This window comes from Hyaena hyaena, unplaced genomic scaffold, assembly GCF_003009895.1.
Source record: "Hyaena hyaena isolate Hyena2069 unplaced genomic scaffold, ASM300989v1 scaffold_612, whole genome shotgun sequence".
Classification (NCBI taxonomy): Eukaryota; Metazoa; Chordata; class Mammalia; order Carnivora; family Hyaenidae; genus Hyaena; species Hyaena hyaena.
This window is the reverse complement of record NW_024081246.1, coordinates 895042-920496: the sequence shown is the minus strand read 5'-3', so window position 1 is coordinate 920496 and position 25455 is coordinate 895042. Positions and strand designations below refer to the sequence as shown.

Genomic DNA, 25455 nt, shown 5'->3' with positions numbered 1-25455 from the left:
CTCCCCCGTGCCCCGTGTGAGCACACCAGCCCCACCCTCCCCCCGTGCCCCGCGTGAGCACACCAGCCCCATCCCCCCTGTGCCCCGCGTGCCCTCGCCCCAGCCTGGTGGGCGCACAGCTGGCAGGTAAGTCTGAGCACCCTCCCCAGTGCAAACCCTGGGGCCACGTTATCGCCTCCACAGCAGCAGAAACAAGCAGAGCTGCCAGGCAGGACTGGCCGTCCGCCATCATTCTAGAATGCCCGCGCCCGGAGCCCAGGAGGGAATAGGGCAAGAAGTGTGTCGCAAATACCTTTAGAACCAATGGGACCAATTTTTCCATGGCGACCCACACTGCCCTTCTGTCCTTTGTCACCCATGTCTCCTGTAGAAAACAAGATCAAAGTTGGTTGGCGCACATGTAATCCAGCATCCCTCCTGTTCAACATCACACACGCGCACACGCACGCGCATGCACACACACGAGCGCACACGCGCCCACTCGCATCAGAGGAGCTGTCCTCTTCAAGGTCACGTATGTGATGGACCCCAGAAGCCTCTTCACAGGTGGCTGTTGATCTATTTTCCAGAGGGAGACACTTGTCCCCTAAAAGTCACACACACTATGGAACGCAGGGGACCAGCCGTACGTCCCTGACCCTGAACTCAGCCGAGGCCCCTCCAAGTACGTCCGCGGACAAGGTTGTCTGCCCTCCTGCCCAGCCCAGCCCCAGACCAGGTGGAGCAGGCCGCACCCCTGCAAACAGGCACACGGGCGCTCTCCCCCGCCCGCTGAGGGGGGCAGGGAAGGAGGAGGCGAGGCGGGCCTGGGCATGCTCGTAGGGTGACCAGCCCCCCAGCGAGGCCGGCTTACGCTCCCCCTGCCAGTCCCATCACCGCGGCTCGGGGGGTCACCAGCCCTGTGCTGCCCCTCGCCCCCTCGCTTCCCATCGCCGCAGGCTGCCCCCGTGGCTGGTCCCCACGCCGTGACCCCGTGGGACTGTCCTCGCTGACCGGTGCGCCGAGCCCAGGAACAGCCCTCCTCACCCGATCACAGAACCAGTCACGCCAGCGGGGGGATCTGCTCAACGCTCAGACTTTCTCCCGCAAAGTGTCCTTAAACTCTCAGCAAACACCTGCTTGTCTGCTGGTGATCGTCACAGACCAGGGCCAAGCCAGCCGGTGTCAAACACACACGCGCGCGCACACGTGGTGAAAGAAACATGCGATCAGCCTTAATTTCACAATCTGAAACTAAATGAAGCTCAGCATAAGCAGCCCAGCAGGAGAGACGAGGCCAGGAAGACCGTGCACGATGCACAGATAGGCTCTGTCCTGTGACGCCCACCCTCTCCTCCAAACCGAGGATTTCCCAGCCAGGAGCCCTTAGTTTTGCGATATTCCCTACACTGAGGACAGACGGAGATCAGAGGCTTCGGGCCGAGCTGCAGCTCAAATGGAAACACGCCCGTCACACACAGAGCTGGCTGACGTTCGCAGACAGGAAGCACACACACGTCCATTCTCTCGGTTACACAAGCGACTCACGGCACAGAGGGACGCAGAGCGCTTGGGTGGCCTGTCTGGGTCCAGTGCCCGGGGTACGGCAGGGTCAGGACAGAGCTGTGACCGCTGACCTGAGACCCCACGGGAGGCAGGGCACGCCAGGGAGACCGGGGCCAGGCTGGCCCAGCCACGACAGAGGCCACTGGGGCCACAGGTCCTGTGGACTGCGTGCTGTGCGTGGTGCGGGGACACAGCGTGGCAGGACTGGGACCTGCTGGTGCCGGGGGAGATCTGGGGGGATCAGACACCGGTAATGGGAGAGGGCGTGAGGAAGTCCTGGGAGGGGCCCGAACCCGGGGGGGTGCGGGGGGAAGGGTGCAGGGGTGTGGCATACAAACCCGCAGGTGGGGAGTCAGGGAAGAGAGTGACAGATGGGATTCACGCTAGACATGTGTGTGGTGACCCCGCAGAGGGGCTGGAAGGGCACAGACACCGGGTCAGGGGCCGGGTCGGTCCCAGGGCGGGAGGCGGGTGTGCAGTGGTGTCTGGGAGGGTTTGGGAGCAGCAGTGACAAACATCATGGACGTCCATGTGAGGGGTGACGGAGGCACTCCCCCAGCACGCAGGGGTGGGGAAGCCACACTGTCCCCTGGACCCCGCAGCTGGGGTGTCGGCTCCGGCCCGCGTGTCCATCATAACTGACAACAGGTGGCCTGGGGACATCGCCTGGTGGGAGGACAGGCCCGGGGGACCCCAGGGGCACTGTGGGAGGAGGCACCCGCGGGTTCAGAGCGCCGTGAGACGGGCGGGACACAGGGCCAGAGCCTGAGGCCCAGGGCAGGCGGGGTGGGCCTCCCAGCGCAGCAAGGAACAGCAGGTGCTGAGACAGCGCCCCCTAGTGTGGGGCCGCCCCAGCTGCGCGAGCCTGGGGCACAGGGGACCGCTAGCCCGCTAAGCTGTGCTCCCCTGTGCCCATCCTCACCAGCCCTGCCTCCCGTCCTCAGCCTGACTCACTGCGGCCACGCTCCGGTCACAAGACCGCCCCACGTGCCAGCAGGGTCCACCGACCAGGCTCGCTCTCATCCACCCCCCCAGCGAGCCTCCAGGTCAGCGAGGCAAAGACGGCCAAGAACACGTTTCAGTCAAGCAGGGAGGCCAGCGGTCAGCCCCGCGCTGCTCACCCTAGGGACCCCACACCAGACAGAGCTGCCCTCACCGCCCCCACTCACGGCACTGCCTGCGTGAAACACGCCCAACATCCGTCTTCCGCCAGGCCACCCTCTGACGTCTCAGTTCTCTCTGGGACGGCCGCCTCTTCCTCTGGGTCACGGCCATGTCATGTTCCTCTGAGGATGACACACACATCCCCAGGCAGAGCGTCCCACCATCACCTCCCGCAGGGGACTGAAGTGTCCCCTCCCCATGCCCTCTGCTGAAGCCTTAACCCCTAACCAGGGGCTGCAGGGGGGCCTCGGGAGGTGAGGGGGCTGAGATGAGGGCACGAGGGGGGGCGCAGCATGGGGCTGGTGCCCGCGTAGGAAGGAGAGACGCAGGTGGGGGCAGACAGCCACCTCCAGTCCAGGGCGAGGCCCTCGCCAGAGGCAGCCCGATCGGGACGTCCAGCCTCCAGCACCGGGAGAAACAAAAGTCTGCGGTGCTTTGCCACGGCAGCCCTGGCCGACTGAGACACGTCCCTTGTCCCGAGCCTCCTGTCCACTAACGTGGTCGGAATCCCAGAGGTGATTAGGGTGTTTCTGCTCAGCCTCTTGCAAAGAGCGTTCTGCAGAAAAGCCAATGTTCCCTGCGATGAGGCGCTGCATTTAGTGCTGCTGCGATACCACGTGCGCCCTGCGGGGGCAGCCTCGCTCCCCAAGCCTCCTTCCCTGGGGCCCTGGGAGGGAGGGATGCTGGGGAAGGGGGGGCTGAGCCGCAGGGCAGATGTCGGGATGACCTCAGTGCTCGTCCTTTGTAACGGTCACATCTCCCCAGAACCTGGCCCACTCAGCGGTCAGCCGTGACGGCCGTCTGCTGAGACATTCCGTGTCTCGTCCTCACGGGCAAGGTCAGGCCCACTAAATACACCACAAGCTCCGAACGGCGCTCCGACGAAGACAGCGTCCAGAGCAGGACATCTTGGTGGAGACCGGCCAACTGAACCCGATCTTCAGATGGGAAGGCAGAGGCCCAGAGGGACCTAGAGGCTTGCACCTGCACTAACCGGCAAGGCGGACGGTTCCCAGGGCCTGGGCCCCGGCTGAACTCCCCCAACGCAGGGGCAGGGCTGCCAGAGCCCTGAGGATGAAGGAATGTGCCTTCCCATTCAAAAAAAAATTTTTTTTTATGTTTTATTTATTTCTGAGAGAGAGAGCGTGAGCAGGAGAAGGTCAGAGAGAGGGAGATACAGAATCCGAACAGGCTCCAGGCCCTGAGCTGTCAGCACAGAGCCCGACGCGGGGCTCGAACCCACAAATCGTGAGATCATGACCTGAGCCGAAGTCGGACGCTCAACTGACTGAGCCACCCAGGCGCCCCTGTGCCTTCCCATTCAACAGCCAGAACACGACAGAGGAGCCTGGGAGCCAACCAGTGCACAGACTGGATGTGAGTGAGGCCCCATCACACGACTGAAGAGCCCGCTGTCGGCCAGGAAGATCTCCCCTAGAGATGTGGGAGGGGAGTTCTCTCCCCTGGAGGCCCCTGCACAGAGAAGCCCGAAACAAGACCTGCCCCTCTTCTCCCAGGCAGAAGGCTCCTGCTGCCCCCGCCCCCGCACACACAGGGAAGGGGGTGCTGAGAGCCAGAGGAGAGACGCCGGCACGCAGGTGTATGGCTGCTAAGTGCTTTCCCCGCCTCCACAGAACGATTAACGACTGATTGATCTCATCAGCGGAAGGGGGCCCTGAGAGGCCAGCTCACATCCTGCTGTGAATAACTCCAAGCCTGAGGATGCCTTGAGAGCACTTGGCTTTTGGCCCATCTCCGAATCACACCGCCAAACGTTAACACTCACTCAAGGTCGTGGCTGTCATGTGCCACCCTCCAGCCCCCAGCAGAGGCTGAGCCCAGCTCCTGGCCTTGGAGAAGTGTAGGACCCTGCCTTGAGGGTTCTGGGGAAAATCGGTGCCAGGAGGGACATCCCACAGCTCACCATGGAGGGCCATGGAGCCCTCAGCGGGCTGGCACCTGAGTCTCAGACATCAGCCTCCAGAACGGTGAGAGAATAAACCTCTGGTGTTTACGCAGCCCGGGCTGTGTTGTTTGTGACGGCAGCTTGGACAGTCCAGTACACTCTCTCTGCCCCCACAACAGTAACTGGGATTCGGAGAGGTGAAGCCACGCACCTCGAGTCCCACCGCAAGCTGGTCAGGACTGTCGCTCTGTGATCCGCACACAGGCGGACGAGACCCTGATCGCAGCCCTTTGCCCGTGCAACCTGAGACAAGTCGCCGTCCTCTCTGAGCCTCTGGGTCCCCATACGTAAGGTGGACCCTGGGGTGCTGAGCACACGGTAGCGTATGTTTCGTTCAGACTGAGGTCTCCCGACCCCACACCTCAGCTGAGGAGCTGTGGCCCAGCCCAGCCCCAGAGAGGCTGTCCACGGAGCCAGCCACAGAGGGAAGGCTGCACCACCGCGAGCCGGGGCTGAAAGTATGCTATGGGCTTCTGGGAAGACAAACACCCCACCCCCCACACCCCTGGGTGCATCGGCCCAGGCTGAGGACACTTGGCCAGTGGGGACCTGGCCCTATAGCCAAACTGCCTCTTTTGCTGTAAACAGTGGCCTCTTCCACTGGGACCCCCTCCACAAGCCCTGAGAATTGACAAAACCTGGTCACATCACGCCCCCAACAGCCTCACAGGAGGGCCAGTGGGGGGCAGGGCCAGGCACTGGGGACGGCTGGAGGTCCGAGGCGCCACCCCTCTCCGTGCACGCCTCCCACCCCACTGCAGACCTGCTTTCCCTGAGCAGAATGAGAAGAGCCACCATCTGCTGGTGCCGGGTGATGAGCACACGAACTATGCACACGCACGCATATACACACATACATGCTATACACTCGTGCGCGCACCCTTACCTGCTAAGGTAAATGCACGCGTATACGTGCCAACATACATGCACCTATTCAAACACATGTATGTGAACACACGGATACAAGCATATGCATACCCCACACACCCGTGTGTGTGCTCAAGTGCACAAACACAAACATGTCTTTTATCCTCACACCACTCGAGGTGATAAAGCTGTGAAGCACCTGCTGGGCTTGAACCCAGAGCACAGGGCACCCAGGAGGCCGCCCCGCATAACACCCCTACCCCCCGCCACAGGCCCTGTGCGCTGACCGCATATCCCTGGGGTGGCTACGCTTCCCAAGAGGAACGTTGTGTCTCCTGGGCGTGTTGGGGGAAAGGTAAGGCCCAAAGCCCCCTGAGATGATGGGCACCTTGTCTACAGCGTCCCAGGCTGTTTGTGTCTAGCAACCCTGACTTGTTTTCACCTGCGCACGGTTCTTGGGCAGAGCAGTGGTGTGGTTACAAACCCAGGGGCTCCCACAGAAGCACAGATGAGAACGAGAGCTCTTTGCCTTCTTCCTGCCTCCAGGAAGGTCTTGCTCTCCAAACAAGAAGCTTTTTGCAAAAGCAAACAAAGGTCCACGCCTTGTTGTAGGAGATGATTGGAAATGCACCAGACACACTCAGATCCGGTCCCGTAAGTCTGAAGCGCTTGCAGAGACTCCCCAGGGAGCCAGGAGCTGACGTGATGTCCCCTCCTCGTCCCGTCCCACTAATGAGAAGTGTACAGGACCGTGTCCGCCCTCTAGACACCCACGAGGAGCGAAGGAATGGGAGCAGAGCACAGCAGGCCCATAATTCTTATTAATTTTAATGAAGATCTCACACGGTCCTTTGAAGTGGAGACAGGGGAGAAAGGGCACTCAGAATCCACTTCCTCAGCGATTTTTTAATGAAGGATAATGTGCACGTTGCAGAGCCCAGAAAGCCAGTCACCGACGCAGGGTCACCCTCCACCTTTGAGTGCCAGGAGTGCCCTGGCTTCTCAGAGGAGTGGCCCAGGGGCCTCCCCAATCTTGTCCTAGCAGCGTATCTGGGGACAGGGAGCCTTGAAAATGGGGATGACACACTTAGCAGGCCGTGTCAGCAAAGCCAGCTCTGTACGGTTTCCTCGGTGTGCAGCTGGAAATGTGCAAATTACTCCGATTTCAATAAAGGACAAAGGACAGCAGGAGGTTTCTGCATTGGGCTTGGGCTTGTCTCTGTATTTCAGAAAAGGCATCCATCAGCTTGCATGCACTTCCTCCGGTTTGAGTGTCAGGCAGGGGGCTGCTCCGTGAACCGACCCGAGACCCCCAGCACACAGCAAATCTGCCAAAGAGGCCCCACGGGGACGCAGTTGCACTTCGTGGGATCTGAGACGAGCAGGGCACCCAGGTGAGGGTGAGCAGACGCTCACGACCGACCTCGCCGCAGGCCCAGCGGCTCACGCAGAAAAACACCCCCGGGGCGCACGTCTCAGCCGCTTTCCAGGGAAGAAGTTGCATTTTAAGGAGCCGGAACGTTGGCCACCGACCTGAGGAGCGGTCCGCGTAGGCACCGCCGGGCCCTCAGCACCATGGACAGCGTCACCGCAGCTTTCAGAGATCTTTGAAGAGGCTGTATTTCCACTGGGTGTTGTATGGAAACCAATCTGACAATAAGTTATATTTTTAAAAAGAGAGACTGAATTTCAAGATATTTTTCAATTGATCGAGAGTTTTCCAAGTGCCAGGTCTCACGTGAGGCCCCGGAGTCACCAAGACGAAAGTGAGTGAGTCTGTCCCTGTAGCCCGTGGTGGTGCATGGGGCCTGCCCAGTGGCCCCCGACCATGCGTGGGGTCCAGTGTATAAAGAGATGGGCGTGCTGTGCACCACACCTGCCACGCCACCGTGCGCCTGCGCGGACTTGCCATGAAAGGCCAGTCACTAGTGGGGCCACTTCCGAAGGACCCCAGGAGAAAGCCCCTTGGGCCTCAACGCCAGGGATAGTCTGTGAGTCTGAGCAGCTCATGCGTTTTGCCAGATGGATTCCGAGTCCCATGGTGTCTGGGACCTGCAAAGCCCTAAGGGTAGGCAGCAGCCTGGGGGGCAGGAGGGCCCCTGAGGTCCCCGAGACCGCAGAAGGCCCTCTGCCTGCACGTGCCCCAGGCTGTGTATACTCGCACTGCTTCACCAAGAATAGTAAGCTTACGAGTCACTGACGTCAATGGCTGTGTCTTCCTTCCAGCACTGATGTGAGGACTTGGAGCCACCTTTGCAGGTCATCCCACCAACCTCACAGCGTGAATTTCTTCCAAATAACCTCATCCTGGGGCGCCTGGGGGGCTCAATCAGTTGAGCGTCCCAGTCTTGATTTTGGCTCAGGTTATGATCTCACAGTTTCTGAGTCTGAGCTCCACGTCCAGCTCTGTGCTGAGCCTGCTTGGAACCCTCTGAACCCCCCTCTCTCTCTGCCCCCCTCTCTGGAGATGCGTGCACTCTCTCTAAAATAAACTTTTAATAATAATCTCATCTTATACATACATATTTTTGTGTGTCCAAAATTTTCTACCTTAGAGGAAATGTAATATGTTGTATTTTAAACAAATAAGAAGGAGGGAGAAAGGAAGGAAGAGCGATCAGCTGGGGAGGCAAAGGACAATCCGAGTGCTGGGAGCCAATAGCGAGGGGGGTGCCAGGAGGAAGCCCCACCCACCACCCCCAGGAGGGCCCGTGAGCCCCATGAACAGGGGCACAGGGGTGCGTGCTGGGCAGGGGGCAGGGAGCCGCCAGGTCACAAGGGTCCCTCCTGCATTTCCGGCAGCATTGCAGGGAGGCCCTCTCTCCACTGTGGGGAGCAGCAGCCCCCACCCCCCATCAGGGGCTCCCAGGGATCCTAGTGATTTTCCCAAGATGTGAAGGAGGGGTGGCGCCCCAAGGTAGGGTTGGGACCACAGATCCATCTGGTCCCGGGGACTCTTGGTGGAAAATGCCTCCACCCTGCAGTGATGAATGGAGAGATGGGGACGGAATCACCCAGAGAACATGCCAGAAGGACAGGAGGCTCACCACTCACAAGACCCAAGGTTGTGGAGCCGCAGATGAGAAAGTGGGTTGGAAGAAGTTGAGGGCAAGACTCTGCCTATGCACCTCTTTGCAGCAGGTGGACAAGATGCCAGCGAGAGGCTCTGGGGACCCTCAGCAGCCACTGTGAGGCAGACGGATGACACTGAGGGCCAGCGGGAGCACCCCAAGAAGGGCGGAGGACCCCTCCCCCGAGGCCCGGCCAGCGCCCGGCTGGGACAGCCAGATCACAGCTGAGGAAGCCAGCATCAGGGCAATTGGGTGAATGCTCGGAACGGCAGAATCAGTCATCAGGAAAATGTGATACAGATTTTAAAAATAATAAACTTCTTAAACTTCTCAAGGAGACCAGTAATATGTACATGGGAAAAAATGATTCTGGTGAAAAATAATTCCTGAAAAATGAAAAAAGTCGACGGTCCATTTCCCCACGCCGGGGGATGCCTCGAATGCTAATAGCAGGCACATCCCGGACCCCCCATTCCTGTAAAGCTCACTGCTGTCCACACGCATCTCCGGTGGAGGGAAGAGACTTCTGGAAGCAACAGGTGTCAGAGACTGAACACCAGGAACAGCGCCTTTGAGCGGTGGCTGTGATCCACTCAAACCCTCCTGGACAGGAAGGGAGGGTGGGAAAGGGGGCGGAAGACCCTGAGGCCCCAAGCGGCTCCCAGCTGTGCTGCACAGAGGCCCCCGGGGCAGGGGGAGACTCTGTGAGGCCCCAGGAGCCGAGCCTGTCCTTCCCGGGAGCTTTGCTTGGGGGCAGCCAGGCCTGGCACCTTGAGGTCGCCCACAGCTCTCTCCACGCCCAGCGCAGACCATGAGCACATCGTCAGCACGCGGGGGGTCTGTAGGAAGCCAGGCTACAGAGCCGCACCCCCAGGGACACCTGCTGTCGCCCCAGCCACCTCCATAGAACACGCCAACGTCAACAATCAGCTAACGGCCTTTGTCCAGAATACCAAAAATACAGGAAGGGCCAAAAAGGAAAATGTGAATGTCTATAATCCCGTAACGCAGAAATACCTACTGCCAATATTTTGGTTAATTTCTTTACCATCCTTTCTCTGTCTGTTTAGTAAATATTTTCATCAGTCATGTGTCTGTTCTTGGATGTGTCTGTCTCAGGCTCTTACATGTATCACGCCTTGGCCAATGCTCTTCCTCAAGATTGCCAGAGAAAGGAGGTTTCCCACATTTCCGAGGAACTACTTCCACCACTCAGTGATCCGAGTACAGCTGCCGGGTTGATACGTTCTCTGTACTCTGCATTTAGCAAAGACCCCAACCAGAGCTGCTCGTTTCACCCCTGATGAACCCAACGCCCACCGACTCGGGGACTGGCGTGTCAGAAGGGAGTCATGGTGGTTCACCCGGTGCTGCTGACACAGAACCGTCAACGGCTGGCTCCAGGCTCCCTCTCCCGCCCTAACCCCACAGACGACTCCACACTGCAACACCCAGGGTGGAATGTTAAATTACCCATGGGTATTGGGCATCCATTTAAATGACTTTCCCAGCATGAAAAATGGTGACACTGAAATTAAATTTAACAAATAGGATGCAGGGGCACCTGGGTGGCTCAGTCGGTGAAGTGTCCAACTTCAACCTGGGTCATGATCTTGCAGTTTGTGAGTCTGAGCCCCGCATCGGGCTCTGTGCTGAAGGTGCGGAACCTGCTTGGATTCTCTCTCTCCCTCTCTCTCAGCTCCTCCATAGTGCTCTCTCTCTCTCTCTCTCTCTGCCCTGGTCCCACTCACTCTCTCTCTCTCAAGATAAATAAAATAAAATATAATAATATAATATAATATAATAAAAAATAAAATAAAATGGATGCAAATTTATGTGAACAATACAATCACAACAAAGCAAAAAAAGGCACAAAGAAAGGAAATATATTGAAATAAGTGGCAGTCTCTGGCTGACTTTGTGATGGATGACTTTCTCACTTCAGGTTCCCAGAAACTTTCTGTCATGAGCATCTGTTACCGCCGTGCATTGGAGAAATTTGAAACAAGGCAGTTATTTAATGAAGGTAGGACTTCACCGCCACTTGCATGTTGAGCTCAAACACTCATGACTTTGAAAAATCATCAATGAAATAGGATCGTGAGATGAATTTGTGAGCATCTAGAAGAAGGGAGCTCACCGACTTCCCAGCCGCGAGATACAGAATCGTCCACACAAAGAAGTGGAGGAACATTCTCTTATCATTGTGTACATTTCATAATCAGCTCAGTGATAAGACAGACATCTGCAGCACTTTCCACTTTCTTAGGAAGTATAGTAATAAAGTAAAAACAGCAAGCTCTGTAGTTCTCAGATACTGTTATCACAACACAAGCACTTTGTGAAGCGTTTCCATCCTCAGCTCCCTTCGCAGATGGGAACACAGACACCCGGGAACAAGCAAGCTGATGACCAGAGAGTCCGCCCCGCCGGCCCCCGGGGTCAGCTCTCCTCTCGGTCAGCGGGGCTGGCATCCTGCAGGGGCCCTAGGAGAGGGGCTCCTGCCTCCCTCACTCCTGCATTTGCTCGGCACATGGATGGGGGGCTCCAGAAAACAGGGGAAGATTGTTCATTTCGAGCAGGAAGTGCATAGAGCAGCGTAAGGAGGTAGGCACGGATGGCCTTTGTACAGTATTCTAAGGAAATGTATTCTAAGGAATTATTCAGAGGTAGGCACAGAAAATACAAGTAAAAAGTATCTTACATATCAAGGAGAAAAAGGACCCAAAAGTGTTTTTTAAGGCAGAAAAAGACAAATAAAATAGAAGAACCAAAAGACAGAAAAGAAATACAAGTGACTTTTAAATACGCAAAAAATGACTCTACTTCGTTCATCATAAGAGAAGCAAAGTAAAGCCTACGAAGGTGGCATTTTCCTACTGTCAGACTGGCAGCTTCCCCACATCAGCGAGGGCTCTGGGTGACGTTCTTTGTGATGACTGAGAGAGAGCGCATCACATCAATCCTTTGGGAGGGCAGGATCGACCAAAGTGTCAAATGCTTGAGCACTCGGATCCAGCAGTCACCCTGTTAGGAATCCACCTTCAGGCTGTACTCATACACTTTAAAAGGACACGTACGGGACCGTTCTCTGCAGCAAAGCCCGCTCCAGGAAAGGAGCCCAGCTGAAGCGGGAAGAGTCCACACACGGAATCCCACGTCATCGCATGAGGGGAGGCGGGAAACACTTCCGTGCTCACACAGAATGGTCTCCAGGACATAGTGTTAAGTGCTAGAGGCCAATGCAGAGCAATACGTATACGGGGTAACCTCCTGCACGAAAGGAACGAGGAATAGAGCATACACGTGTTTGCCGAGTCACAGACTTTGTCTGTGAAGAGAAATCAAGCCGGTGGTGGCGTGGGTGCCCGGGAGCGTGGAGCGTGGAAGGAGAGTGCTCACTGCGAGTAGTTTCTACATGCTTTGAACTTTGACCTATGAGAATAGTTCATTTATTTATTTTTTCCACTAATTTGTCATGAGTAAAGGAGAAAATAAGAAATAAAAATCATCAGGGATGATGGAGGGATGGTGACGCAAATGCTCTGGGGCTTGCATGTGACCAGGGGCTTCCCAGGTGTGTGCGGCTGTCAGACTCAGGACTTGTGCACCAAAAGGAGAATGTCCGTAAATCACACCTCAAAAAAATGAAAAAGTAGTGCAGAGGCTTGCATATACACTAAAACTTTGGTTTGTGAGCATAATTTGTTCTAGAAACACACTCGTAATCCAAAACGCCACTCGTATATCAAAGCGAATTTCAAGAACCATCGGCTCAGTTGTGCTCATGTGATGTTCGGCGTCACGTGCTACTCGTATTGTAAGACATCACTCGTTTATCAGGTTAAATTTTATGAGAAATGTCTGCTCGTCTTGCGGAACACTCGCTCAATAAGTTACTCGCAATCCAGGGTTTAATTGCATATACTCAATGGCCTTCATTTGCATTGTTATAATAACTTTGAAAACGGGGGACAGCTGAGCTCTCCAGTGTTACAGGATTGGCTGGGGGGCCAGCTAGACGGAGGGCGGTGTAGTTCCCAGAGCACAGTGGGTATCTGCTGCCCAAGCACCTCTGCCCCGAGTACGGGTGGCCACTTTGCCCGTCCATCTATTTCCTGGACGACTCAGCACACCCCAGGGGCTGCGTAGAATTACTCTTCTAAGAAGGAAGCAGATTCAGCCATTAGGGTCTTTTAGCCACAGGAGGGGGAATCGCTGTGCAACCCCACACACCCCACCCAAGTCTGTCCCTTTGGTACTTTGCACACCTCCACCACTACTCACACCCGCATCACTGCTTACATACTTCCATCACGGCTTGCACGCCTCCATCACTGCTTGCACATCTCCATCACTGGTTACACATTTCCATCACTGTTTACACACTTCCATCACTGATTGCACACCTCCTTATCTGCCTACACACCTCTACAACTGCTTGCGTATCTCCATCACTGCTTACACAGTTCTATCACTGTTTACACATCTCCATCACTGCTTACACACTGCTATCACTGTTTACACATCTCCATCACTGCACACTTCCATCACTGCTTGCACATCTCCATTACCACTTACACATCTACATCACTGCTTGCACACCTCCATCACTGCTTACACACCTCCTTATCTGCCTGCACTCCTCCATCACTGCTTGCACACCTTATCTGCCTGCACACCTCCATCACTGCTTGTGCTTCTCTGTAATTGCTGCACAGCCTCACACTGGCACTTATATGTGTCATGCTCACAAATGATCTCCAGTTTGCAGATGAGGCTGGTGAGGGGCTGAGCAGGACGGAGTTTCCGCTAGCGTAACCACCCTGTTATGTGCTGAGGAGCACTGTCTGCATCCTGGTTCGCCCCACAGGTGTCAAATTCCCCTCGCACCCCCGCGCCCCACCCCCACCCCGTGGCTCCCACAGGAGCCGAGCACTAGCTGTGCCCTCTTGGGCTGATCTCTGAGGGGCTGAGGAGGGCCAGACCTCGGCGGGGGCGGGGGCGGGGGGTACCTTTCTCTCCCGTGGGGCCGACTCTTCCGGGGCGTCCTGGCGCACCTTTGTCTCCCTTCTCTCCGGCATCCCCTGTGGAAGAAGTCACCGCGTTTAGGGCCTCATCCTGCGCACAGAGTGCAGCGTGAGGTGCAGAGGAGTCACGAGAGATGGCCTCTCACCCTGTCTGTGCCAGGGCCCCCCGCCCCGCCCAGCTCCCAGGGGACTCCACCTCCCGCCCGCTTGCCAGCCCCCCGGCCCCAGGTCTCAGGCTGCCCTGCCGCCAATCTGCGTGTGGGCTCTGCTTCCCGGCCCTCCTTTCTCTTAGGGATGCTGTGCCCCTCTCTCCAATCGTGCCTCTGGGCTCGCTCGCCCTCTGGCACACAGCCCTCCCTGAGACCCCTCTGACTGCCCGGCTGCCCCTCCGCCCCACGGCACCTTGAGGAGCCCAGGGGTTTCCAGGCTCCCCATGGCCAGGTGTCCTTCTGCCCACCCCCCCACCCCGCATCTGGCCGATGCACCCGCGGAGAATACTCGGGTGCCCATATCAGCACTGCCTGGCCCCTTCAGCACGAGCCCCCCACCCCAGCACACCTCCTGCTCGGGGGCTGGGCACCCGTGACCAGGTGGGCACATCCACCTGATTCAGATTCGTTAGCCAGGTGTGGCCTCTCTCTGCTCACCCTATGCGCCCCCCCCATCATGGGTCCCGCGCATGCTTCTGCGGCAGCCACCGGCCGACCTTTGCTGACCTCATTCAGAACTGAAACAGGGAGACGGGCTGTTAAGTCTCCTGAGACCCCCCCAGCGCACCCCAAATCAACGTGACAGTTTTTCCCCAGAGATGAACCCGTCCTGGGACTTTCCTAGCTCCAGCGGCCGTGCTAACACCCCCAGCTGGCAAGCCCGGGGCCAGCCGTCACCTCTGCTTTTCTTTCTCCCTCTTCAGCTAAGCACAACCCCTGCCTGGCTCTGTGAGGTCTAACTAGCCACCCCCTGTCCTGTCCGAGTTCTATCCCCGTCGGGCCGGCCCTGGTGACGCCGTCAGGCTGCCCGCACAGGACAGGCGGGCACAGGACGTGGAGGCACAAGTAAGGAGCCTCTGACTCTCGATTTTGGCTCAGGTCGTGATCTCACGGTTCGTGGGTTCGAGCCTCACATTGTGCTCTCCCTCCCTCTCTGCCCCTCCCTCGCTTGCTTATGCACTCTCTCTCTCTCAAAATAAATACATAAATAAACAAAAAAAACATTTAATTTTAAGTAAACAAAGAGCAAAGCAAAGTGAATGCCAATAAAAACTAGAAGACAGGGCCTGCACTTCACTGCCACCTTCGCGCCACAGCCAGAAGGCTCCATCCATGCTCTTACACGCTCAGCGCGCACACGTGGCCCTCCAATCTCTGCGTGGTTTGTCTTCTTCAGAAAGGAAATTATTACAATAGCAATACGTGCAGATACATTGAGAGACCAGCAGGAAATAGCAACGAACAGAATGAGCTGGCCACCAGCACCTGCAGACATTTGAGGAGCACCTACGTCAGAAAAGAAAAATAACAGGGGCTCCTGGGTGGCTCAGTCGGTTAAGTGTCCGACGTCAGCTCAGGTCATGATCTCACAGCTTCGAACCCCTGGGGCAGTCAGAGTCTGGCTCTCAAATCAGACACTGAATAGCTTCATAAAGATAAGACACGGGGCACCTGCAGGGCTTAGTTGGTTAAGCGTCCGACTTCGGCTCAGGTCATGATCTCACGGTTCATGGGTTCGAGCCCCGCGTCGGGCCCTGTGCTGACAGCTCAGAGCCTGGAGCTGCTTCAGATTCTGTGTCTTCCCCTCTCTCTGCCCCTCCCCTGCTCACACATGCACACATTCTCTCTTTCTCTCAAAAATAAATATTTTTTTAAATTAAAAAGAAAGAAAAGAGAGAATAGGTACCTATGAACCAAAGTAAAAAGCACTGGAAAAGAATCAACTAGACCTTGTACATGAAACTAATTTTTGAAAGGAATCGTGCTGCAGAAAGGCTGAGTAGCAGAATGGCCCATGATACAAGCTAGTTGGTGAAACAGAAGACGCGGCTGAAGATTTTTTTCTCACAATGCATCACGAAGAGATGAGGGACTGGAAAGCTTTGTTTGGGATCAAAGTTACCAAGGTGAGGGAAGAAAAACCCCACGGGTTCCATGGTCCCCCTTAAAGGAATTCCGGAACAGGGGGAACAGACTCGGGAGCTGTGAGAGTGTGCAGATGTAACAGTGTGACCCCCGGCGCCAGAGGAAGGCGTGAAAGGTGCGCAGAGGCAGGAGGCAGGCGCCACGGAGAGCCGCGCAGGCAAGTTGAGCGGAAAGAACCTAGATGTGTCAGAGTGACACGTGGAACATCGAGAAAGAAGAGAAAACTGCATCCGCTACCCAGGAGGAACACGGATTTGTCAAGACTTCCTGCGTGAATGAGAGTCGGGTTGACATCAGAATTATCAGCAACGCGGGATGCGAGATAAAGTCAGATAAAATGAGGCCACAATTTCAACCCGTAAAAGCCATGATTTAGGTTGAGAGATCAGATGAGGCCCCTCTGATGAAGTGGCTTCTAACTGAGACGTGCTGTTGCCAGGCAAAGAATAGGGAAGGGGTCTCTGAGATGGGGGACAGCACCTGCCCAGCCAGGGGCCGAGAGACAAGGAGAGACGGGTCCCCAGGGTCTCCGAGGGCAGGGAGAAGCCAGCACTCAGACCTCAGGCTCGGGGGCCACAGGAAGCGCCAGGGACAGAACACGGCCACCCCAGGCGGTCAGGGGAAAACAGCAAGGGTGCTACTCCGCTCCGGTCCGGGCGGGCGGGCGCCTGTCGCTGCCTGTGCTGCACCGATCTGCTGCCACGTGCCATCTCCCCACGGGACTGCAACTCCTTGAAGACGTAACGTCTGCCCGCTCCCCACCTGCTCCCACGCACCTGCATCTAGCCTGGTGGGACCAGTGTGCGTGGCAAGTACCTGAGGCAGTGAGACACCCCGAGTAGCACCGAACGTTACCCTTGTCCCACAAGCCCATCTTACTAAGCAGGAAAGAAGAATATGTATCATTAAAAACATGACTTTCTAAGAGTGTGACCAACATGGGTTTTCTTGGTCTCCCTCGATTGTTAGAAAATCCCTCAAACGTCATGCTCCCCGAGGTTCTGCTTCCTTGACGACTGACCGTATCAGCCTTCGTGTTTCGGTCAGTACAGGTGGCAGGCGCCCTGTGGCCTGTGGCGGGGGCATCCAGGGCCCGGAGTCCCAGGCCGTCCCCACCACCTGCACCGCGTGAACTCCCGGCTCCGGGGACGGAACGACAAAACGCACCGTGTCCCAGAGAACACCGCGTGGGTGTTGAGAGCCCGCGGCCTGCCCCTTGCTGCTCTCACTCAAACTCGGAGCAGCAGCACCAGGGGCCACGGAAACTGCTGGCGGCAGGACTATCTCCTGGTGCCCTTGGCCTCCTCCTTGGAGCCGAACCCTAGACGTGCTTCTCAAGGACAAAGCTGCTTTTAGACACTGGTCACAGTCGGCAGGGTCTGAAGGGTCTGCTGTCCGCTGGTCCCAGGAGGTGGTGTGGCTGTAAACCTCCCGCCTCAAAACTGACGCACAGTTCAGGGCACTTTGGGGGCTCAGTCGGTTGAGCGTCCAACTTCAGCTCAGGTCATGATCTCAAAGTCGTGGGTTCGAGCCCCGCGTCGGGCTCTGTGCTGACAGCTCAGCCTGGAGCTGCTTCGGATTCTGTCTCCCTCTCTCTCTGCCCCTCCTGCTCATGCTCTGTCTCTCTCTCTCTCTCAAAAACAAATAAACATTAAAAAAAACTTTTTTCAAGTGAGTTGTTCCTCTCTCCAAATGCGAAGAGAAGAGAACGTGCTATTGTTAGGTCTGAACGGCAGGAACCTTGCATCCCAAGCACCAGCCCCAGTCAGTGGATGGGGGCGGGAGGGCTCGGGTAGAGAACGGCCCTGAAGCCCAGCCTGGGTCCAGCAGTGGACGAGGAGGCCCACGTGCCGTGTCCCCGCAGCGGCCCTCCGTCCCCTGGGGCCTGGCCTGCGGGTGTCGGGGCTCTGGAGAAGAAGGAAGAGACTGTTCACGTGCTTCACTTCTTTCACGTTCACGTATCGTGCTTGCATCTTCACGTCCGCAGCACGTGCCCCACGCGCCACGCTGGCTCTCGTGGCCGTGCAGGCCGAGCGTGGCAGTCCGGGGCGGGCAGCAGGCCGGGCCCCCGGCACCCGGCCCGAGTCACATGTGTATGTGAAGCCCACACCCCCCGAGCCCACTGAGCGTCCCCAGGATGGAGGCGCCAGTGCGGCGGCGCTCGGCTCCGCGCTCTCTGCTGCCGTGGGTGCTGCGTGGGGGCAGCGTCGTGAAGTCTCCACATGTCCGACTCGCGGGGCTGCGCTCTGTGTGTCCAGCAGCAGGGGCAGCTGAGCGCCCAGGCACCCGTCGGGGGCGCACAGGGGGGCGGACCCGGCGGGGCCTCGCCGCTGCCGACAGAAGAGGAAGGGCCCCTGTTTGCGGCCCGTCTTCTGTTGCAGGGGACAGGGTCTGCCTTGGCCTGAACTTGTGCCTCGGCCTGAACTTGTGTTGCTTGGAAGCCCCAAACCTTTTTTTTTGCACAGATTGTCTCCTCCCCCGTCCCCTGCTGCCCAAGCTAACCCCCGAGCAGTAAGAGCCCGGCAGTGAGTAAGGGGCTCTGCGTCACATCGGCAAGCTCACAGCCATGTCACCCCTCGTTCCTGGGTCAGAATGAGACCCCCAGTCCTCCTCGCCCCACCCCCACACAGAATGGGGACGGTGTGAGGTGTCAGGCGGGCTAACGAACGCGGCTGTGATGTCACTTCACCAGGTTTCCGTGTCTGATCGCCACCTTGAACGCGTACAACCTGCCAGTTAGACCTCAGTAAAGCTGGAGGTGAAAACGGACGTCCAGACTGTAAGGACCTCAGGGAGTGTGAGAAGGAGTTTCCCCACTGGAACTGTCCCTTCGGGGTGGACAGGCTGGTCACCCGGACTCCGGGGCGTCTGGAAGCCACGCTCCGTGGCCCCGAGGCCTCCGGCACGGCTCCACGCGACCTGGAGGCGTGTCCCACTCACCTGCCAGAGGACAGGCCCTTGGGGGCACGTGTCATCGTCCTGCTCCCCGGGGACCCTCCCTGGTCCACCCTCAGCTGGAGCTTAGCCCTCCCGGGGGCCCACGAGGTCTCAGGAGGCGCCGGGCTGTCTCTGGTGGCGGTCAACCTCATCACGGGTCCACAGCCCGAAATGTAAGTCTGCTTCCTCCCGCGATCTCCGTGGGGAGAGCAGCAGGCGCTCCCACAAAAGGCCCATCCGGCAAAGACAGGCTCTGGGGCCCGGGGTCCGCACCGTCCGGGTGGGAAGGGAGCACAGTGGAATTTGGGGCCCGCGAGATGATCAGTGGGCGTCCCAGGCCGGCCCCGCGCCCTCGCCCCTCGCTCCTAGAGCTGGAGGCCCACGCGCGCCCGCCCTTCGAGGCCATGTGCCCTGCCCCGTTCTGAAGTCTTTTTATGACTTTTGGACAGGAGGCCCACGTTTCCAGCTTGCACCGGGGCCCTCGAACGGCGGGGCTGAGCCCGCTGGGGACTCACAGGGTTGCTTGTGGTCTGAGGGCCTGATTCCTCCCCTGTGCTGGTGCCCGGCCCACACCGCTCTGCGGCTCGGGGAGCAAGCTCTACCGGGGGGCAAATTATACCCAGACCACCAAGAGAACAGTTTTGGGGGTTATGTTTGATTGTCTGTTTTTTAAAGTAGGAATTGAGAGCTCTCGGGAGCCAGCGTCAGAGCACTGATGGCATAAGCAGTGTCACCCGGTTTGTTTGGCAAATTGCTAGGCATCCCTGAGCCTTGAATGCCCTTATCTGCAGGATGGACCAGATGATGGGGCGCCTGGGGGGCTCAGTCAGTTAAGCGTCCGACTTTAGCTCAGGTCATGATCTCGCAGTTCGTGGGTCCGAGCCCCGCGTCGGGCTCTGTGCTGACAGCTCAGACCCTGGAGCTGCTTCGGATTCTGTGTCTCCCTCTCTCTCTGCCCCTCCCCCGCTTGTGTTCTGTCTCTCTGTCATCTCTCTCTCAAAAATAAACAAAAAAAAATGGGCCAGATGAGATCATCTCACTGCAAGTCGTTTGCGGTCACGTGTGCGTGGAAGAAACATGAGCCCCCGAGGGCGAGGTGCAAACAGGCAGCTCGCTTCAAATTGCAGAGTCTCTGGGCCAAAGGGAGTGTGTGCAGTATGTAGTCCAACCCTTAATTTTGCAGATGGGGAAACGGAGGCGCACGGCGGTGAGACCCGAGCTGGCACTCAGCCGCGCACGGGAGGCCCAGTCAAGGTTACCTTTGAGGCCCGGGACGAGGATGTGCAGGGAGCAGGCATCTTCCGCCGTCTGCTGAGGGTGGCCGGGCGGGAGCAGCCCCAGGAAGGCCAGGCCGAGTAGAACCAGATCCCTCCTCATCACGAGGGCGTGCGGACGCTGACTCCTGCGGGACAGAAGCGGACACGGTGACAGGAGCTCAGAAGCCGGGGCGGGAGGGAGAGCGTGCAGGCCCCGGGCCGGGGCGCAGGTAGCGGTCGGGCCTGCCCCGGCGATGGCTCCCTCCCTCGTGGGCCCGCCTAGGCCTCCCCTGCCCACCGGCCAGGGCCTCCATCCTGACATCCTGGCCGGATTCTCAAGCCGGCTTCTCTGCGGGATACTCGGTATCCACGGAGACGGGGGCGCGGCCACCTGGAAAGTACAGCACTTCCCCCAGCACCGCGGCTGCAGCCGCCGCGCCCAGGACCACCCCGCGCCCCGGAGGAGCCTCACTCGGGCTGTGAGCATGTCTCCTGCCGTCTCCTGAGTGGCATCAGCATACGCACTGCGTTCTTAAACATACGCTGTCCAGTTTGCTCGGTTTGGGCTGTGTGAGGACCATGGTCCTCTGAGCCTCGGCTGTTGAGTCAGCTCCTGCCCCAGGCTCGTCCACGTTACCACGCGCAGCGACAGCTTACTGATTATCTAATTCTGTCACCTGTACCACTGAGATCCGTCCTGGGCGGGCAGGGGCGGGGGGGGGGGCCTGGGGGAGCAGACGCTGGAAGGTGCGGGAGCCCACAGCTGGCCGTGCGGCCCTGCCCCAGGCGCCAATGGGCAGGGCCTGGGGGCAGCACCCAGACACACACCCCCAGATGTTCATGCTCACGTGGCACCGTGTCTGGGGACAGCCGCGCACCTAGCCGTGGCCAGCACCTGGATGGTGCCCCGGCCACATCACGGCCCCGTCGCCAGCCTGCGCCCTCACCTTAGAGGGGAGGTAAGGGCCCCTGAGGCCCCCGTGAGGAGGAGCCACGGAGCGCCAGCTGTCCACAGGGGCCCTCACGGAAGACGGCTTGATGCTGCTGTTATGACGAGGCTGCAACAGCTCCAGACAGAGGAAGCCAGGGTCTCCAAGCGGAGATGTCTGTGCCCTCTTCGCGTGCCCACGCTGTCGCCACTTTCTCCGTGAAAGGGACCTGGTGACCCCTGCGGGGAGGCCCCAGCTCCCCTCTGTGGGGCCACGGGACTGACCGTAGAGGGCAGGGGTGAGGGTGACTGTGCCCTCGATGGGGGAGAGTAAAAGCCCCACAGAGGTCAGGACACTGGTCCCGGGCACCGGTCAGGGGACCAGAGACGGGGGGACGAAGTCAGCCGCCTCGCATTACCCCCTCGTCGGCGGGGACGGTGGGGTGGGAACCTGGGCCCTCCTGACGCACCTGACCTTGGTGCCCCTCAGCCACCAAGCACCGGAGGGGGCCACCCGCCTCCTCACATCACGACGCCGTGGGCTTTTATTGCACATTAGTCTGTGTTTGGTAGAGAGAAGAGCGCTGTTTACTACCAAACGCAGACACTGATCTTATTTAATCCCAGAACCACCCGAGGACCTGGCTTCTCACTGGAGGGGCAGCGAGGCTCAGGCCGCTGCAGGCCGGACGGCCAGCCTCGCCCCACAGCCGGACCCAGAGACTGGCGCTCTGGCCGCCGCGGAGCTCACACAGTGAGCAGCTGTAAGGAGGGGATAGACATTGGGGCGCCGGGGGGTGGGGGGGCTCAGTAGGTTAAGCGTCCGACTTCGGCTCAGGTCATGATCTTGTGGTTCATGGTTCAAGCCCACGTCGGGCTCTATGCTGACAGCTCAGAGCCTGGAGCTGCTTCAGATTCTGTGTCTCCCTCTCTCTCTGACCCTCCTCTGCTCACACTGCCTCTCTCTCTCTCAGAAATAAATAAAAACATTAAAAAAAATAATTTTTAAAAAAGAGGAGAAAGACATACGCGTTCGCCCCCAGCCCGCAGGGGTGAGCTCTGCCCTTTCTGGTCCCCTCGCTGGTGGGTCTATGGGTCCCCGAGCCTGCACGTGGTCGGGATGCCATCACGTTGTGCCCGCAGCTGGCAGAGCGCCCACAGTGCCCCAGCCGAGCAAACAGAAGAATTCACGAATGAATGAATGAATGAATGAACGAACGAATGGACAGAAGTTCACAACCACAACACAGGATTTAATACTCTTCTCCTGCTACTGCCCGCGCATGTTCCCTGAGGGGTTTTCATGGCTAGTGTCCACAGGTGACTGCCAGGGCCAGCCCCTCGGACACACGGCCGGTGCAGAGCCAGGGGCGCGTGTGGACAAGTCCTCTCAATCGGTCTCTCGCTCGGCCGTCAGGGCCCTGGAATTCCTAACGGTTTCTGAACAAAGGAGCAGCCAGGCCTGGTTACTATGGCGGGTTCCTCACATGATGAGCGTAGCCGCTGCTGTGGAAGCAAAGTCTTTGGCTCTTTCCAGCATGTAGCTCTTTACAGTATTGGATAATATAATGTTGAATGTCAATAATATCTCAATTTTTAAAAAGTAATAGGGCGCCTTCGGTTAAGTGTCTGACTTCGGCTCAAGTCATGATCTCACGGTTCATGGGTTCGAGACCCACATCGGGCTCTGAGCTGACAGCTCGGAGCCTGGAGCCTGCTTCAAATTCTGTGTCTCCCTCTCTCTCTGCCTCTGCCCCACTTGAGTTGTGTCTCTAAAAATAAATAATCATTAAAAAAATTTTTTTAAGTCACAATACAAGCTTCTGGGTGGCTCAGTCGGTTGAGTTTCCAACTCCTGATTTCAGCTCAGGTCATGATCCCAGAATTGTGGTATTGAGCCCCAAATCGGGCTCTGCACTGAACACGGAACCTTCTTGGGATTCTCTCTCTCACTCCCCCTGCCCCTCCCCTACTTGCACATGAATGCGCACACGCACGCTCTCTCTCTCTCTAAAATAAAAGTCATGATAAACATTCGTTCCACCCACTTTTGTGCTCAGGCCTTTGGATATTTGTAGAGGCAAACAGGGTTTAGATTTTTTTAACGTCACGGGGGTCAAAGCTGACATGGGAATTTCCTCTCCATCCGGGAGACAGCCACGCTACCCTGCTCGACTCGCTGGCCTCACACACGGCTTCGAGGCAGCGCGGTCACTGCTTCCCAGGCAAGGAGGTGCCCAGTGAGGGGAGAGCCCAGAACCAGCCGAAGCCGGAGTGTCCCTGACGCCCTCGCCTGCTCACACGACCTCAGGACAGAAGGCAGGGGGGCGCTGGCTGGGAGCCCCTTCCCCAGAGTCTTCTCTTCCCGAAGAAGGAGAGGAATTCCATTTGTAAACTCAGAAGCAACAGCCACTCCTGGCCTTCTTTAAGAATAACATCCTTATCTCCCAGCTGAGCCCAGGAGGTCCCCAGCCTCCCTTCAGTGAAGGAAGCCAGGGCTTCGGAGGGGAATTCAATTTGGAATTCTTAGCAGAAATTCCTTATAAGAATGAGGTAGATGATGAAAAAAATGTGGTTTAATCTGCCAAACTTACAACGGTACATTTTCATTAAATATCCACAGCAGGGCCCAGCATTTGTAGAAGGAGATCCACATTCAGAAGCACCAGGGCCCCCAACCCCACGGGGGGTTTGCTTCCTACGGTGACGGCACGGTGGCGGTGATGAAGGGCGTTCCCCAGGGCTCGCCCCGAGAGGCACACACAAAGTAGGGGGTCTTCCCTGTTGTGCTCTCCGACCTCTACCCCCTCACTCACAGCCTTCACGCTTGTGGATGAACCGGAGTAGCTGGGAGAAGGTGGGGCGCAGCTCTGCCCCCCAGGAAGGTGTCTCCCACACATCCGAAGTCCATGCACATACGGCAGCTTTCCAGGTTTGCCGTTCAAGCTCCTAAGTACCCCCTAACTTTGGCCTCCAAGTTGTCACAGCCAGCTGGCCAGGAAGGGCCCCCGTCACACGATGTCCAGTTTGGGAGACAAGGTGCCCCCAGTCCCTACCAGGTGACCTTCTCTGCGCCCGAAAGCGATCTTCGCCAGGCCTATCTTTGCCCACATCTGGGATTCCCATTACTGAGCCCAGAACAGAGCTCCCGGCCATGAGTAGGTACTGCTGTTGTCCGTGGGGGCCACTGGCGGGGGGGACTCCGGATCGGAACCCTGCCCTGGCTGGCTGTTCAAGAGCCAGCAGCCGGTGCCATCGGCACCGTTTACATTGCGACTGGGGATTCTGAAAGTCCCTTGCCCGCCTCTCTGAACGGGTGCGGAGCTGAGAAGGCCTCCCCCGACTGGTAGCCGACGCCCAGGTCTTCGTCGGCCGTCCCCGGGAAGTTTCCCAGGAGCTGCTGAACTGACAAAACCGTGGGACTCTAGTGCCTGATTCATGTGACACCCCCATCCTTCGTGGGGACCTAAGAACAGATTCATTCCCCTCTGTTCTCCCATCTCTGGCCGCCTTGACCGGCCGGCCCCCACCCCACCCTCCAAGGCCGCCAGGTCACCGGGCAGAGCGTCCCTACCTGCAGCGCACGCTACGCGAAGGGGGCGTCCTGACCGGCGGGGACCCACGAGGACAGTGCGCCCGGGAGCCTCATGGCTGCTATTTACAGAGGCCGCTGAGCCCCACGGGCCGGGCGAGCGGGGCCTGGGCTGTCAGGCTGCCCAGCAAATCAGGCTGGAGGCTGCAGTGTTATCTGCAAGGAGCTTCCTGTTTGAAATACATCAGCTGCCTTGCAGGAGGGCGGCGAGGAGGGTGTGGGAACGCTGGAAGCTTCCAGATGTCAGGGCTCCCGGCAGGCCACGGACCTTCCAGCTCTTCACCCCAAACACCCCTGTGTCTGTTCTGTTCTCCTTTTGAAAAACTTAGCAGGCGTACGGTGGGAATTCAGGAAAGCGCAGAGTGGCCCTTATCAGCTGGTGTCGCAACGGACAGAAATACTCGCGCTGACGTGCCTCCTCTCCTGTTCTGCGTGTGGCTTTCACGTCACCGTGTTAACCAGCTACTCATCTACCTGTCAAGACTCACCTGTGACGAGACCCCAGACTCACGGCGCTCGCTGACGCTCCGGGTGAAGGTGGTTCGTGCCCCAGGCTGTCTCTGTGCCGGTGGGCTGCGCGGGGCCGGCCTCTGCACAGCCGGCCTCCTGGGGGAGGGGACGGGCTTCTTTAAGAAAGAGAGACACAGAGGGCGCCTGGGGGCTCAGTCGGTTAAGTGTGTGACATCAGCTCAGGTCACGATCTCCCGGTTCGTGGGTTCGAGCCCCCGTCGGGCTCTGTGCTGACAGCTCGGAGCCTGGAGCTGCTTCGGATTCTGTGTCTCCCTCTCTCTGCCCCTCCCCCGCTCTCTCTCTGTTTCTCTTTCTCTCTCTCAAAAATAAACATTTTTTTTTTTTTTTTTTTTTTTTTAATTTCTAGGAGAGAGAGAGAGAGAGCGTGAGCAGGGGAGGGTCAGAGAGAGAGGGAGTCGTAGACTGAAACAGGCTCCAGGCTCTGAGCTGGCAG

The 25455-nt window shown here is 58.0% G+C and overlaps 1 protein-coding gene across 4 annotated transcripts in view; it reads right to left on the bottom strand.

Annotated features, from left to right (window-relative positions):
* COLEC11 (collectin subfamily member 11) overlaps positions 1-24858 on the bottom strand; it is a 30732-nt gene extending 5874 nt beyond the window's left edge. Inside the window, exons 1-4 of one of the 4 annotated variants that reach the window (XM_039257357.1) lie at positions 24474-24857; positions 19975-20117; positions 13629-13700; positions 293-364 (exon numbers count right to left, since the gene is read on the bottom strand). In XM_039257357.1, coding sequence (XP_039113288.1) covers positions 293-364; positions 13629-13700; positions 19975-20092 — 262 coding nt within the window. In that variant the 5' untranslated portion in view covers positions 20093-20117; positions 24474-24857. Of the gene's footprint in view, positions 1-292; positions 365-1026; positions 1147-13628; positions 13701-19974; positions 20118-24473 lie in introns of those variants that run through there. The other 3 variants (XM_039257359.1, XM_039257358.1, XM_039257360.1) reach the window with 3 other exon arrangements.
* Between the last annotated feature and the right edge of the window lie 597 nt (positions 24859-25455).